The sequence below is a fragment of the Elgaria multicarinata genome, chromosome 19 (genome assembly GCF_023053635.1).
Source record: "Elgaria multicarinata webbii isolate HBS135686 ecotype San Diego chromosome 19, rElgMul1.1.pri, whole genome shotgun sequence".
NCBI lineage: Eukaryota > Metazoa > Chordata > Lepidosauria > Squamata > Anguidae > Elgaria > Elgaria multicarinata.
The window spans coordinates 10,898,824-10,916,206 of record NC_086189.1 but is presented as its reverse complement, the minus strand read 5'-3'; the positions used below and the strand labels follow the sequence as shown (position 1 = coordinate 10,916,206).

Here is a 17,383-nt window from a genome sequence, read left to right as displayed (position 1 = left end):
TGTTGTATGGCTTACAGCAATAATATCACACGGAGGATTTAAGCCTGTGTGCTGTTGTGATCCCACTTGGCATGCTGGACGTAGGCCTGGAAGATCCAAGTTCAAATCCCCACTCAACCAAAGTGTCTAACTTTCACTCAGTCACTATCTCTCATCCTAACCTACCCTCCAAGGACGTTGTGAAGTGGCATCAGGAAAAACAGAATATTATGCACAGCCCTGAACTCCTGAGAGCAAACAGGGGGACAGACAGCCCTCCAGATGTTGACGAACTATCCATTCCATTACCCCCACCATTAACCAATCTGGCCGGGGCTGCTGGGAATTGCAGTCCAACATCCAGAGGTCCCACAGCCTTAGAAGAAGAATGAGATGGTGATGTAATAAAAAAAATCACCGGGGAGGGATGCAAACCATTATTATTTGGTTTTTCTTCTTCACGTTCTTTGTCAGCACTTGCTGAAGTAGGGTTCTGGTGTCCCAAGACTTGTGATCTCTGTGGTTTCTATCAGTCGGTGTTTAGGAATGTCCGGGTTATCTGACGAGCCCAGAGAAGGTCAGCTTTTATGCTGCATTTAAGAGCAATTGTAGGACAATGGTGATTTCCTGTGTTTCACTTTGGAATATTGAGAATGCCTCTCATCCCAGCTGGCAAGAAGGTTGGGAGTTCTGACATGAATTGCCTCCAAATATCACTCCTTCGTCATGAAATGAAAAGAACCCCCAAATCTATGAGAGGCATTTTATTTCAGGATCCCCACGCTCCCTCTTACCAATGCTATGATTCTATGGCCCGGTTCACACGATCGCAAGGGGAGCAAGGCAACATGGCTTGTTTCCCCTGCCCTACTGTTCGCACAACCAGCGTTGACCTAATTGCCCGTGCCAGGTCGCGGGTTGCCGTGCCACAGGGGTCCTTCTTTGGGGCCAGGCTATCTGAAGGAACGCCTCCTCCCATATGTGCCTGCCCGGACCTTAAGATCATCCACAGGGGTCCTTCTCCATGAGCCCCTGCCAAAGGAAGTGAGGCAGGTGGCTACTAGGAGGAGGGCCTTCTCTGCTGTGGCACCCCAGCTGTGGAACGAGCTCCCTAAGGAGGTTCGCTTGGCACCTACACTACATTCTTTTTAGACACCAGGTGAAGACCTTTTTATTCTCTCAGTATTTAAATGGTCTTTACATTCAAAATAACATTCAAACTCTGTATAAAGCCAGGACCAAGTTTAAACCAACCACCATTCCCCACATCTGGATGTCTGGATCACTTATCTAAGCAGCTTGGGGCCAGGCTATCTGAAGGAACACCTCCCCCCATATGTACCTGCCTGGACCCTAAGGTCATTCTCAGGGGTCCTTCTCCCTGAGCCCCTGCCAAAGGAAGTGAGGCAGGTGGCTACTAGGAGGAGGGCCTTCTCTGCTGTGGCACCCCAGCTGTGGAACGAGCTCCCCAGAGAGGTTTGCTTGGTGCCTACATTGTTTTCCTTTCGTCGCCAGCTGAAGACCTTTTCATTTTCTCAGTACTTTAACACCTAATTTAATTTAAATTTAAACTCTATTGTTTTAATCTCATATTTTAACCTATATCAATTTTTGCTGTGCCGTTTTATCCTGGTCGTGCTTTTTATATTGTTTTTGTATTTGTGTTTTTAAATTGTTGGTTGTTTTATTGTGCTCTTCATGGTTTTAATTTCTGTGAACTGCCCAGAGAGCTTCGGCTATTGGGCGGTATAGAAATGAAATGAAATGAAATGAAATAAATAAATAATTGGCACAGTGGGGATTGCTTCTTAATCCACCCTACAGCCCCTGGCTTGTTATCGGGGTTGTGGGGTAGGTTAGAAGATACCCCACACACACTGTTTTGGATGACACAACAACCTGTTAGGTTATGCGAGTAACCACCGGTCATGTGAGCAGGACACACAAGCACTCAGGGAAACAACCCATCCTGCATTGTTTTGCCCACTGATCATGCAAACCCAGACAATGGGTGTGTTGTCCAAATGAACACCATTTATCTGAAGACCACAACCTAGGCGGTTTGAAGAGGCTGAGGCCCTGCATTATTTTCAAATGGGAGTGACACCCTCTACCACATAACTGTGGGAACTGTAAAGTCAGCCCAATTAAGTCTCCAGGGAGCATACAGCAGCCCGCATTGGCCACTGACGAAGACTTTGTGTTGAAACACGTTTGGCCTTTTTATTCAGCGTCGTTTCTGTTAGACGTTGTTTCTGTGCAGTATGCTATTGCACTTTTAATACAATATTACTGTTAATCTTAATTTTATTCTTGTATATTAAACACTATCGTTCTACTGTGTGTGGATAGATAGATAGATAGATAGATAGATAGATAGATAGATAGATAGATCTCCTTAACTTTTTGTTTAGTATTACACGGTTGTTTGTTAAGGACTTCACCCTTCTTTGCTCCTTGTCCAGAGGTGCACCATGCAAATCGCCATGCCTGTATGATGGCCCAACAACACCTTTTGGTTTTGCTGCCTTCCTGCAAGGCACTGCTTCTTCACAGTGCTGAGTTGACACTGCCTCTCTCTCAAACCCTGCGCTTTCCCTCTCCCTTTGCAGTGTTGGGTAATCCCAACGCCGAGGAGGGAGCACGAGGTTTCTGGGTGGCCATCCTAAGACCCGAGACACCCCCACCCTCTTCCAGGTGGAAGGTGACCAATTGCCCATCGACTTCCACCACGCACTGCCCCTGGATTGCCCCCAGGGCAATGTCAAGTGGTGGAAACACCGAATTGACGTTGCTCCAATTGAAAAACTCGGAGCAAATCCCCGACTTTTTCAAAATGCAGCGTCGCGGGGAAGCCCCGCGGTGGCTGCGAAGCTGCGCCCGTGTCGCCTAACCTGCAAATTCCACCGGTCTTTCCTGCAACCTGTCCCAGAGCGCAGTTGCCTAATTGTCCTCCTGTTTCTTTCAGGCGTGCCGAACCAAGGTGCATGAATTCAGTGGCGAAATGGCGCAGTACGCGTGGTATCCCTGCACCGCCAACAACACCCATAATGTTTTCTGGCTTAAGGTAAGCAATGGCATTTTTAGAAAACCCCGGCCCTGTTTAGTGAACCTTCTGTAACTTTTTTTTCAAAAGCACAAACAAATACAAAACATTCCGCTCGCCTACCCACCCAGTCCAAATCTTCTCCTTCCTACCAGAAACATTTCCTCTGGGATCGGAAGAGAAAATATAAGTTAGTGCAAACATTTCCGTATTCATAACGGATCTACTGTCCCCTGCAATGCAGTATAAACCAATAACTCAATCCACCTTCCAGACAACCCTGGTGAAGAGAGGAAGAAGAAACAGAAAAAAGAAAAAGGGAGGAGAAAAATAAGTACGTGTGGGGTGGGGGGAGGTACTGATGATGATGAAGAAGAGAAGGGCCTTGTCTTTCACTCAAAGGGTCAAGCAATGCATAGGGTTCACCACTCTCTCCATAATAACTTGGGGCAGAACCCTATGCAGGTTTAGAGGGGAAAAAGTCCTGAAGTCCAGCTGGGGAACGCTGCAAGTTGTAGGACTTTTCCTGTCTAAACCTGCATAGGATTGCGCCCCTGGTCCACAGGATCTGCCTTGGCTTCTCTCGTTCATGGCCTTCCCCCAAGAAGCAGCAGGGAGAGATGGGTTCTTTGGGGTCTGAATTCTTTCCCCTCCCTATGGAAAAACCATAGCAAGGTTTTTCTTTGGCTGGAATGTTTATTTTATTTATTTATTACATTTATATCCCACCTTTTTTCCTCCAACGAACTCAAGGCAGTGTACATAACCCTCCTCCGCTCCATTTTTTATCCTCACAACAACAACCCTGTGAGGTGGGTTGGGCTGAGAGTCTGTGACTGGCCCAAAGTCACCCAGTGGGTTTCCATGGCCGAGTGGGGACTAGAACCCGGATCTCCCGACTCCCAGTCCAACACCTTAGCCACTGCACCACACTGGCTCTCTATTAACCTTCTAAGCAAATGAGTTGGAGGATTCCAGACATGGGTTGAGGTGGGGAGGAGTATCATCTCCTCCAGGTAGCCCATTGTCATAGAGTTAGGGTGACCATATGGAAAAGAGGACAGGGGTCCTGTATTCTTAACAGTTGTATCGTTAAAGCTGCAGAAGCCCTGCCCTCTTTTTTTATCTGGTCACTCTATTTAAAGAGGGCAGGGCTCCTGCAACTTTAACTGTTCCGATGAAGAGGGAATTTCACCAGGTGCTGCTTGCACACAAATAACACCTAATTCAACCCCCCTTTCTATACAGCTGTTAAAGATACAGGAGCCTTGTCCTCCTTTCCATATGGTTGGTCATTCATCCATTGCCTGTTACTCTTGACACTTGCATTTCATAAATGTGAGATCAGAGGGTAAACTCTAACAGATGCCCTACTTCGAGTAAACCCATTCAACTGAAGGTGACCTAAGTAAGTCTTGATTAGCTTAAGACTGATTCATTTGAATGGGTCTCTTCTAAATAGGACTTAGGGTGGTATTTTACCTGGACTCTACCATAATGCCCAAGTTCCCACCAGGCAAAAACAGCCTTCCCCAGCCTGTGGCCCTCCAGATGTTTTAGACTATTATTATTTATTTATTTATTTATTTATTTATTTATTTATATAGCACCATCAATGCACATGGTGCTGTACAGAGTAAAACAGTAAATAGCAAGGCCCTGCAGCATAGGCTTACATTCTAATAAAATCATAGTAAAGCAATAAGGAGGGGAAGAGAATGGAAACAGGCACTGGGTAGGGTAAACAGGCACAGGGTAGGGTAAAACTAACAACTCTCTAGATTCCTGGCCATCGCCATGCTGGCTTGAGTTGGTGGGGAATTGAAATCCAAAGCATCTAGAGGGTAACATTTTGGGGACGGCTGCTCTAAGGCATATTTTATTGTTTAAAATAAAATTAAGGGAAATTGCCATATCTTCCCCACATTGTATCCTGATCATTGCAGTTGGTGAGTTTCCTGAGATGGTTGTGTTACCCCTCCCAGAACAACAGACCCAAGGATCCCTTGTAGAGTGGAAAGAGCTATTGAAGCCATTTTTAAGCCTCTAGTGTAGATGTAGGAGACATGGTCCCACCTTGAAAGAGACACAGAGCTTCAGGTAGATCTTTCTCCCACTTTTTCGTTGTTAGTTGCCTTCGACCAGATCAGAATTGGAGTCCATCACCTCTAGAGAGAACCTGGTTGGGGAAGGATGTTCTAGATATATGTCCAGTCTTGGCCAAAAATGGTGTTCATTTAAGAGAGTAAATACAAACCAACCGAGGCACGCACCTGATGTACTTCAGTGTTCCCTCCCTTCTCTCCTCAGGCTTTCTTCTCACACCCAATGGTGGCTGCAGCCGTGATTATCCACTTGGTCACAGATGGAACATGGTCACAGATGGAACTTGATCAGAAGCAAGAGGCGATTTTTGTGCAACTCGTTGACACTGAAAACCAAACTCATGACCTTGGTAAGAACCATCTGCCAGCTCTTTTGCTCTCCATAGTAACATTAATTGAATCTCCTTTTTTTTTTTTTTTTTGAGGGCAATCGTATTTGAGGGAAGGGGGAAAGATAGAACCTTCAGAATGAGAGTGAAAAATTCAATTCAAGAAGGACGCAGATAAGCTGGAGCGTGTTCAGAGGAGGGCAACGAGGATGATCAGGGGTCTGGAAACAAAGCCCTATTAAAAGAGACTGAAACAGCTGGGCATGTTTAGCCTGGAGAAGAGAAGATTGAGGGGAGACATGATAGCACTCTTCAAATAGGTTGTCACACAGAGGAGGGCAAGGATCTCTTCTCGATCCTCCCAGAGTGCAGGACATGGAATAACGGGCTCAAGTTACAGGAAGTCAGATTCCAGCTGATTCTGCAAGCTGTTTTAGACTCAACTCCCTTCTATTGGTTTGATTTCAGAATTCGGATCTATAAGATTGCTTTGGAAGAAGGCTACTGTTCTGAAATGTACGGGGATACAATGAATTTGTATCGCGGCTCATTTGAGAACTGTTTTTGCCTTTTGCATACTTTCCAGCTTTGGTTCTTCTGCTTTGGGTTTTGTTTCCACAAGAAGTAGAGGTAGATGTCTGGCTGGACATGAGGAAAAACATCCTGACTGTTAGAGCAGTATGACAATGGAACCAGTTACCTAGGGAGGTGGTGGGCTCTCCCACACTAGAGGCCTTCAAGAGGCAGCTGGACAACCATCTGTCAAGTATGCTGTAGGGTGGATTCCTGCATTGAGCAGGGGGTTGGACTCGATGGCCTTTTAGGCCCCCTTCCAACTCTACTCTTCTATGATTCTATGATTCTAAGTTATTGCATGGGATATTCCTCTGCTAGATTTTAGCTCGCAGTTGTGCCCCAGCTGACAGAAAAGAAATTTAAAAATTAAATCAATAAACCAACTGACAACATACATTACATACAGAATAGCTAGATTGTGTGTTGTCTGCGCTGACGATTGTTTTGTGGCTGTTTGCATGGCTGCACAAGGTTTCCAAACATGAATAAGCAAGCATAATAGTGGGAGAGATTGCTTCCATACCAGGGACCATTAGCCCTGCTGAAGTATTGCATTTCCACAATCGATTAGAGGTGGAATTAAAGCACCACTGGGCACTTAATATATCATATTATCCACCAATTGCTTATGGTGGAGATCCTCAAATAATATCTCCTACCCAGAAGTCCTGTTGCTTAAGGGCTTATGCAATTTTAATTAGAAGCTTCCTTCCTCCAGGTTCTGCTTCTAATTGCTTACTGTTCAGCATGTCAGAAGCCATGCTGAAGTATTGCTTCTTAATTGCCTTTGAATTAGTTCCTGATCCCTGTGGGAGAGGCACTTGAATTGCTGGTTTCCTGGTGGTGGTAGTGTTGCTGCTGCAACATAGTAAGCTTGTAGACCACAAAGTTTGGATACCTTGGTGATCAGAAGAACCACCCAAAACAATCCAATCCACAGCAGAAGGAAGAGCAGAGACAGTCTTCATCTCACTGTTCTCTCACCCATCTAGTGAGGGGGCTTCACAGGGAGAGGAAAGGAGGCTGCTCAAAGCAGTTGGAGTGTCTCCTTTTCTTCTCATTCCCATCACAGGCTCCCTGCTAAAGGAAAGAGAAATGACTCTTGAAAGTACTAAGCACTTCTCCCTTTTGTCCTTCTCTTCCCATGACACACCCCTTGCCCTGCTCTTCCCTTCCCATTGACAGGGAGCCATGGCTTGAGCTGCAGGAACAATCCCTTGGTTATCCCTGTCCTTCATGACCTCAGCCAACATTTCTACCACACCCAAGCGGTCCTCATCACCTTCAGCTCACATTACGTGGCCATCTCTGGGGTGGCCTTACGCTCCTTCCAGAACTTTGACCCCATCACCATCAGCAGCTGCCAGAGCGGACAGACCTATAGCCCGGCTGAACAGAGGTGAGTGTCTCCTCCCTCCTCCTCCTCCTCCTCCTCCTCCTGGCAATTGACCACCTATAGACTAGCTGTGGTAAGAGGAGAAAGGGTCGATGACCTTTGGCATTGCTGGGAGAGGCGTGCAGTTCCCATTGCATATGAACTGGCAGGACATTTAACCCACGTGGGAAAATAGATTATTTCCACCTCTTTTGTCTACATTCTCCTTCCAGGGCCAGGTTCAATCCGCACTATACAAAAAAATAAAAACTGGAATGAAGCTATCCGCTAAAGAGCACAAGCTATCTGTGTGTGGGGAAAAGGAGAGAACTCTTATTATTGCCGTCACACACTTCTCTGCACAAAATGCTCTTCGCTTTTTAATTTATTTTCACATCGTCCCCACGTGGAAGGCGGAATGGTGTGGTGGAGAATGTGCAGGATCAGGGAAGAGTTGGGTGTCAGTTCCTCATTCGGCCACAAAGCCATCTAGATGGCCTTAGACCGGTGGTCGCGACCCAAAAATGGCTCATGAGGCCAGTCCAGGTGGGTTGCAGCGAAGCTATTGTCACATGTTGGGCAATTGTGAAAGTGGGTCCCACGTTGCAGATTGGGAGTTTGAGGTCTGGACCAGTTGAAGCCCACTGCCTTAGACAACCTGTCGAGCATTTTATTTATTTATTTATTTATTTATTTATTTATTTTATTGCATTTCTGTACCGCCCAATAGCCGAAGCTCTCTGGGCGGTTTACAAAATTAAGACAATTCAAAACAAAACCATAATACAAAATACAGTATAAACGCACAACCAAGATAAAAACAGCAGCAATGCAAAAATACAAATTTAAAATACGAATTTAAATCAGCAAAGTTTTAAAACAGCGTTTGACATTTAAAGCTTCTCTTGGCTTGGGACAAGGATATCTGAAGGATCACTGGTTTCCTGTCCAGGCACAAAGGCAGGCTTCCCCAGCCTGGAGTCCTTTGGAAGTTTTGATTCTATCTCCCATCAGCTCCAGACAGCATGGCCAATGCTGGGAGTTTTCAGGGTGGCGAAGGCTGCACAGAGCTTCATCAACAGAAGTCCTTCTTCACGTGTCTTCATTGGCTCAGTTCAGACAACACGTTAGTCAACACAGAGTGAAAACTCCACTCAACAGTTGAGATTTTAGGGGAGGACTCCCCATGCAATATATTCTAACCCCACCATTGTGTGACTGTGAGCTACCGTGGAGTTGAGTAAAATCTCAACTCCTCCCATGGTCCTCCTGATGGTATCCCATCAGCCATTGCTGGGGGGGGGAAAAAACACCCAATCCCGGTGGCTCTCCTAGAGCGGCACCTGCTCCTTTTGCCACTCTTACCAAGGAACTCTGTAGCCAGTGGGAAAAGTCAACTCAACACAATGGAAAACTCTTGTCGTATTTACAAATACTGAGTCTTATCAGTTCTGTTCTGGGAAGCCGGCCACCAGCAAAGCTCCAAGTTGCCAGGAGTAACGGGCAGAGATAAGCGAGTCCCAGCAGCAGAGATGCAGCACCCAAGTCCAAAACCAACATCCAAAGTCACAGCCTGAAGTGCGGTCCAAAGGTCCCGTCACGCTAAAGTCCAAGCTCTCGAATACAGGAAACGCGGCATGGATAGCAAAACCAGCAACATCGCAATGGTTGTTTGCTGGTGCCTGAGTGCTTCCTGGAAGCGTCCTTTTATCCAGAGCCTTAGCCTGGTCCCACCCAGCTCCAGCTGTGGCTCATTAAGAAACCTTCCGTCTCCACCAGCTATAAAAGAACGGCGTTCACAGAGCTGAGTTTCTGGCCTGCAACTGAGGACATTTCCTTGCAGGCCGGACTTGCTCTCTGCGCTTCAATCGCCGACTTTCCTGAGGGCTGGGTGGACGACTCCCTTCTGGCTCAGAATCTGCAACATTGGATACTGGAGGAGGTGGAGGAGGATGGCCTTCACGGTGCTCTCCCGAGAGACCTGCATCCTCCTCAGCTGCACGTTCCCTCTCCTGCTGCAACACTGCCTCGGGCAGGACTTCAGAGAAAGGAGAGTCCACAACGCCAGGTAAGTCACCTTCTTCCTCAGAAGAAGACTCCTCACGAGGGGCCGTGACAAACTCCACGACGCCCAACGCCCAACACAACAGTTGTGCGTGAAGTCTCCTCTGCATAGCATGGACATTCTTGCGTAGAGTGTTTTCCCAAAAAACTCCACCGTAGAGTGGAGTTTTCCTGCCAGACGCATTTCTCATCGGTGGTGTAAAAACTCCGCCGTGGAGTTCTGAAACCGCCATTGAGAAGCGTGTTGTCTGAACTGAGCTGTCATCTTAGCTGTGGCACGTGGCTAGAGTGGACGTGCCTTCACGGGAGCAGTGCCCCATCTGTGGAAAGCTCTCCCCACAGAGACTCCTATCTTACACCTATGTCGATCTCATTTCACTGCCAGGCTTTTCACTTTTCCGCCAATTTTTAAAGACGTTTCACTGCTCCATACCCATTGCTTCAGGTTTGTATTTTATTTCAACCGCACCACATTCACACTGATCTGCCAGTATTATATTAAATGTTGTAAATGAATATTTTAATCATTGTTATTATAGGCTTTAACAAAATAAAACAATCAAAAACAACTCAAAACAAAACAAGTGTCACTACATACTTCAAAAGCCTCCGTTTCAAATATCACCATGTTCTAAACGAAAAAGGAAGGAAGGACGGGTAAGAGGAGTAAATTACACATAAGCTTCCGTGAAGGCAGGACAAATATCCAAACATAAATCCATTCATAAATGGTGTCTCTGTACCACTCTTTAAAGTGTTGCTAGTGTTGCTAGGTCTTGTTTTTCTTAGTTTATTCTTTGTTTGTTTGTTTATGTAAATAAATATTAGCACTAATCATTACGAGAAAAAAAGCCACTCCCACCCACCCCAAAAAAGGATCTTAGTTGGATCAGACCAAGGGTCCATGTAGACCAGTACTCTGTTCATACAGTGTCCAACCAGCTGTCAGCCAGGGACCAACAAAGCAGGACTTGGTGCAACAGCACCCTCCCGCCCATGTTCCCCAGCAACTCATGTGCATAGACTGCTAGCCATCAAAACTAGCAGCCATGGTAGCTTTCTCCCCCATGACATTATCTAACCCCCTTTTAAAGCCATCCAAATTGGTGGCCATCACGACATCAAGGTAGCGAATTCCATGTGTAAAGAAGACCTTCCTTTTATCTGCCCTGAATCTCCTACTCATCAGCTTCATGGGATGACCCCAAGTTCGGGTATTTTGAGAGAGGTCTTAGCATTTTGAGAGCGCCAACAGTTAACAGCTGAAATGTTTTCGGAACGTGTTTTTTTAAGGGTGCCCTTCATCTCTGCCCTGCTAATTAAAATTCTCTCCCAGCTCTACTGCATCGGCAGTAATTAATCATAACAGGTATGGTCCCATGCTATGACAGGAGTTTCGATTCCGACTTTTTAAGCTGAAAAGAGAAAAAGGAGGGGGCAAACTGGATTCCTGATTTCTCCCCCCTTCCCCGCACGCCAACGCTTTCCAACACCACTCTGCATCCTTCATTCCAGTGGGTCTCCCTCCGTCTCCATCTAACTCCTGCCGTGGGACTTGGCCAGACGTCCATAAACTGGACCTCTCATTTGAAACTTGATCTGGCTCTTCTGGGCCTCTGAATTTACTCATCTCACTTCAATGGAGTGATCAGATGCCTTTGTATCTAGGTCAAAGCACACTGTCTGCATTGATTTATTTTTCTTTTCTTTTTGCTATAGATAGACTTATCTTTGTCTTCTCCGTCTAAAAGGAGATTTCAAAACACGGTTTCTGAAAGGAGGAAGATATTTTCAGGGCATAATCTCACTCATTTCCCCCCCCCCTATTTATTTCTTCTTCTTTCCTAGACGCAAAGGATTATAAATTACTGGGAAACAATTCCAGGTAGTTGTTCACCCAGAATCATAGAGATGTAAAGTTTGAAGGAATCTTAGAGGTCAGCTAGTGACCAGGTTCTAGTCTAATTTTGTGCTCTGCACAGAATCTGCAATGCAGGATGCAGTCACAACATCCTTGACAGGTGAGCTTCCACATCTACTTCAAGACCTCCTGGAAAGGAAAGTCTGACTTCCCAAAAGAGTTTGTTCCACTGTTCACAGAATCATAGAATAGTAGAGTTGGAAGGGGCCTATAAGGCCATCCAGTCCAACCCCCTGCTCAATGCAGGAATCCATCCTAAAGCATCCCTGACAGATGGTTGTCCAGCTGCCTCTTGAAGGCCTCTAGTGTGGGAGAGCCCACAACCTCCCTAGGTAACTGGTTCCATTATCATACTGCTCTAACAGTCAGGATGTTTTTCCTGAGGTCCAGCTGGAATCTGGCTTCCTGTAACTTGAGCCCATTAGCTGTTGAACAGCTCAGACCATTAGGATGTCCCCCCGCCCTAATATTTAGCCAAAATCCATTTCCCTGCTGTTTCCACCCATTACTTCTACTCCTGAGATGTTTTTGAAATTCACCTGCATCATTTCTTCGTGGATTTTGGAATTCTCACTTACTTGCCTCTTTTCCTCCTGAAGTAGAACTGATGCATTAGAAATACTCCATCATTCCAAGTTTTATTCCTGAATTTTGTTTGGGTTACTATACATGCGTAGTTTGCTGAAGCTTTTCAGGTTTTTTTTTATTATTATTATTCATCTGTCTTTTTGCACTCATGGTGGTTTTTCTAGATAAACATGATGGGCTTTGCCAGGTCATGCTGACTTTTACTGATTCAGGAATTTCCTGACAATTGAGCATGTTTTAAGTAGGACTGCTTTCGGGATATTGGTGTTGGTAGGCCCAGTTTCTGAAGGTATCCTGGTAGGCCCAGTTTCTGAAGGTTTTCTGTATAGTTTTTTTTTATTTGGTGCCAGTGACTGATGTGATATTATTATTATTATTATTATTATTATTATTCATTTCTATACTGCCCAACAACCAAAGCTCTCTGGGCAGTTCACAAGAATGAAATAAAATACATTATTAAATACATTATTAAAATGTACAAGTTTAAAACCACAGTATAAAATGAAAATAGAAAACCTAGCAGTGACGCAGAGATTTAAAATGCATTAACGGATTTAAAAGAACAGAATTAAAAGACTAAAATGCCTTAGAAAATAGAAAGGGTTTCACCTGGCACCAGAAAACACACAATATAGACACTAGGCGGGCCTCTCTGGGAAGCTTATTCCACAACTGAGGTGCCACAGCAGAAAAGGCCCTCTTCCTGGTAGCCACCCACCTCACTTCCACATGGAAGACTTCCTCATGGAGTCTCCTCATGGAGTCTCCTGAAGAAGGACCGCTGAGGATGATCTGGGCAGGTACTGATGGGAGAAGAGGACCCTTCAAGTAAATGAGCCACAAGCTATTAATAACAACATTTCTATACCGCCTCATAACTGAGGCCTTAGTTAGACCTACCTGTTGGTCTACAACAGAGGGGTGAAGATCTTACAATGGTTTTATCACGAGATCCCCCCTCAGTTTACACGCGGCGTGCGACGACCTCAGACAGAGAGCCGTCACGCCTGCCATTTTTTAATTTTCTTAAAGAAGCAGCAGCGCACAAATGCTCGTGCGCAAAACGTAAGTTTTTTTAAAATATTTATTTACTTTCCTTGCTCCCCCACCCCACCCCACCCCCAATGGGCGCAGCGTTCCTGAGGAGCGCCGCACCCCGTGCGCAGGTCCCGGCCCCTCGCAAGGAGTCACGAGGAGCTGGGACAAACTGTGGCACCCGGCCACACGTTCCACAGTCTCAGGCTCAGCCCAAGACAATGGAAAAAACGGGCCTAAAGTGGAGGGCGGGATCTTGGGACAAGGGAGAGATCATCCCTCCCTGATCCCAGGATCCCCTGTGCATCATATGGACGCACAGGGATGATTCCAGGGATCACCCCAGGATTTCACCCGGTCTAGCTATGGCCTGAAGCTGTCTGGGGGGGTTACAAAGATTAAAAACCATTAAAAATACAATATATACAGTGTAAAACCATTTACATAAAAGCATGTCAACAGGCAGCATACACAGAGACAACTAGGGGTGTGCACGGACCCCCCGATCCTCTTCGCGCCCGCTCCGCCCCGCCTCGATCTGCCTAGAGGCCGCTCTGCTCCGCTGCGGAGCTCCGGCTCCGAATTGGAACTCCGCTGTGGCGGGGAGTGGCGCCAGGGCCAGGTAAAACCCCTTCCCTCCTCTCCCTTACCTGCATCCGTGTGCGGTCCCGCGGCTGCTTCAACTGAGCCCGAGGACTCAACCAGGAAGACTAGGCCGCAGTTGAGTCTTCGGGCTCAGTTGAAGCAGCCGCGGGACCGCACACGGATGCAGGTAAGACCCCCCTCCCATTTACCTGGCTCTGCCACCATCGCCGCTTGGGCGGCAGCAACAGCGGCAGGGCCAAGTAAACCCCCTTACCTTTTTTGCGGAGCTCCAGATCGAGGCGAAGGATCCGCCTTCACCTCGATCCGCTCCGCAACGCTCCGCGGCTCCCCCGATCCTCTTCGCCTCTGCCTTAAGCAGAGGCGAAGCCCCCCAATCCGCTCCTGCTTCTCCGGTCCGAGGAGAAGCGGAGCACATCCCTAGAGACAACACATTCGTCAAAACAACTTTAAGCAATCAACCATAAGACAGATCCAGAGCTTTGAATGTTAATACCAGCACTTCGGGCCCAGACATGGACAGGCAGCACGTGCAGATGGCAAAGTACTGACACAGCATGATCACGTCCGCCAGTCCCCGTTAAGAATCTCATTGCCATATTTTGGACCAGCTGAAGTTTCCAGACCGTTTTTCAAAGGCAGCCCCACATCTAATGCATTGCAGTAATCTATCTGAGAGATTATCAGAGCACGACTGACTGTAGCTAGGCTATCTCCGCCCAGATAAGGACATAGCTCAGCTATCTCTGCCCAGGTAAGGATTGGTGCTTACAGTTCCTTCATCTATTTCCCCCATCGCCGTTACCAGTGTATCCATTACAGATATGCACACACCAGTAAAACACAGCAAACAAAGCACTCCAGATATGATTATACCTAAGACTGAATTAAGATTACTTTTGTGTGGTGTTTTAACAATGTTTACGCATGCACATCAGTAGGAATGGGGGAAAAATGTTGTTTATTACGGTCACAGACCAGCAAAATCAGCACCAAAGCTGATTGGGGAAGGACATGAAGCACATACTTTTGATTATAGCTATTATGCAAGTAGGTGTAAATTAGCAAACCCACTTCAGGGATGAAAATATATTCACAGTTGTCGCTTCTTTATCGGTGACTTAAAAGAATGCAGGCTGTCCAGCAGCAATTGGAAGACTGTGGCCACTAGGTAATATTGCAGAACACCCAGAATACTTAACTAAACAAAGCTGAAGGAACTGCAGAAGCTACAAACATGTGATATTGAGCCTTTCTACAAAAGGCATTTATTGTGCACTCATGATTCTTCACTCATGGTACATTGCAGGTGCAGTACATGAAGTTGTCATCCTCCAGGGCCTCTCCCATTCTTTGTAACAGTGTAGTGTGTGTGTGTGTGTGTTGTTTTTATACTGTTTTTATGTTTTTTTAATTTTTGTATACTTTTAATGTTTACTATTTTTAATTGTTGTAAACCGCCCAGAGAGCTTCGGCTGTGGGGCGGTACATAAATGTAATAAATAAATAAAATAAAATAAATAAAATAAAGCATGCAAAGGATAGATAAAAAGTGACATTATTATTATTATTATTATTATTATTATTATTATTATTATTTATTTATATAGCACCATCAATGTACATGGTGCTGTACAGATAACACAGTAAATAGCAGGACCCTGCCGCGTAGGCTTACAATCTAATAAGCATTCTAGTGAGTTGTTTCTCTCAGAAGGATTGCAGCATTATTTTTCTAATTTGCATTGAGGTCATGAGAAACTTAAGAGACCCTTTCAGTAATATGGAAAGACACATCCCTTAAACAGATTAATACCAACGTTGTGGGGCTACATCCAGAAAAGGCTGTTAATAAAGGGGTTTTTTTTTTCTGCATTCCTCATATGTGTTACAATGCAAAATGACATGTTCGACAGATTCTATTGCTCCAGAACCACAGGGACATGTCAATCAGGAGGAATGCGTAAGAAATACTTTTCCTTCGCATTTCATTGTAGACCTGCCTAATTCACATTTCCTGAACCAATATGCAAATACATTTATCCTTAAGTATTCACGCTACTAATTTTGCAATGCTCCCATTTTTAAAAAAACGCATTAAAATGCTCGTATTAGGGGAAAGTGTGCACACAAACGTGTACATAGGTGAAAATAATGTACAAAATGCATTTTATTAGGGCAATAGCTTTTTAAAAAAACGCAAATACTAGGCATAATTGCTTATAAAATGTATAAATGAAGATAACTGCACACACACATCCATACGGATGCTCGTGCGGACTTTTTTTTTTTAAAAAAAGAAAAAAATATTACAAAATCGCAACCTAATGGGACAAAATGAATTGAAGATTAGAAAAGTGAGCAACGAAACCAAAATGGACAGATCTGTCCATTCCTAGATTGGGACATTCCATAAAGGAATTGTGAAGGAGTCATGCATTCGGTAACATCAAGATTGCTTGTTTTTTTAAAAAAATAATAATATGCATGCCCAGATGAGTCATGCAGTGGATGGAGTGGGGTACGTAAAAGGTTGTCACACAGAGGAGGGCCAGGATCTCTTCTCGATCATCTCAGAGTGCAGGACGTGGAATAACGGGCTCAAGTTAAAGGAAGCCAGATTCCAGCTGGACATCAGGAAAAACTTCCTGACTGTTAGAGCAGTACGACAATGGAATCAGTTACCTAGGGAGGTTGTGGGCTCTCCCACACTGGAGGCCTTCAAGAGGCAGCTGGACAACCATCTGTCAGGGATGCTTTAGGGTGGATTCCTGCATTGAGCAGGGGGTTGGACTCGATGGCCTTGTAGGCCCCTTCCAACTCTACTATTCTATGATTCTATGGAAATGAACTGAAAGCTGAAACAAATGCTCATGATCCCATTCCAGAATTATTTTTTATAAATTCTCCTACTTAAACTGGCATTCAGGATACAAGACAGAATGAACCATAGAAAGGGAATGGGGAAAATTCCCCAATACACCTTGGTACAAGAACAAGGGTGTTACTAGCAGGCCACAATTTTGATCCATGAAATGTTGGAATGCTTGAGGATAGAGAATTTTTTAGGACACGGGCATGGCTCAAACTTCTGGGATTAATATGGGGCTTGGAGCTTAGTCTTCCGTTGTTTTGTTGTTGTTGGGTTTTTGTGTTTTTGTTTTTAGGTTTTTGGTTTTGCCAAATTTGGCAATATAATTCTTGTCTCCAAAATCATCTTAAAATGCTTTAAAACTGTGCGTTTTAGGTTAAAACCGTGTGCGCAGATGTTGTGGGGGGAAACACGTTTCAAAAGAATGCAAATTGTCCTGCAGATATTTTTTTTAATTTGAAAAATGCAAATCGGTGAGGAAAGGGTATGGAGTCATACAGAAACACGTGTGAAACTGACACGGACCAGAAATTGACCAATGCCTTGGCTGTAGCCAGCTGGCTGGGTGGTTTTTGCTTTAGGTCTTCAAACATCAGTGCAGCTCCTTTCTGGGTTTGTCCTGTGCAATGCACTCGCCTCCGTCAGCTCCCATACCATGGTGAGCCAGCTCCATTCCTCCTCCCGTCTTCCACAAGTGAATATTAAAAACCCACTTTATGCTTGGAAGCGATAATGCAGTCTGGAAGCTGAATTCCTGCACATGGCGGTGGTTACAAATAGCCAGACAGCTTTCCCCCTGGCCACTGTGAAGAGACTGTGAAAACAGGATTCCTTCCTTCCTGCAGAAATCAGCAAGGTCTGATTGAAATGAGGAAATGTTATCACCT

The 17,383-nt window shown here is 45.3% G+C and overlaps 1 protein-coding gene across 1 annotated transcript in view; it reads left to right on the top strand.

Moving 5' to 3' along the window:
• PAPPA (pappalysin 1) overlaps positions 1 to 17,383 on the top strand; it is a 259,190-nt gene that overhangs the window by 162,938 nt on the left and 78,869 nt on the right. The window contains exons 11-13 of the mRNA XM_063144791.1: positions 2,948 to 3,046; positions 5,336 to 5,480; positions 7,221 to 7,434. Coding sequence (XP_063000861.1) covers positions 2,948 to 3,046; positions 5,336 to 5,480; positions 7,221 to 7,434 — 458 coding nt within the window. The remainder of the gene's footprint in view (positions 1 to 2,947; positions 3,047 to 5,335; positions 5,481 to 7,220; positions 7,435 to 17,383) is intronic.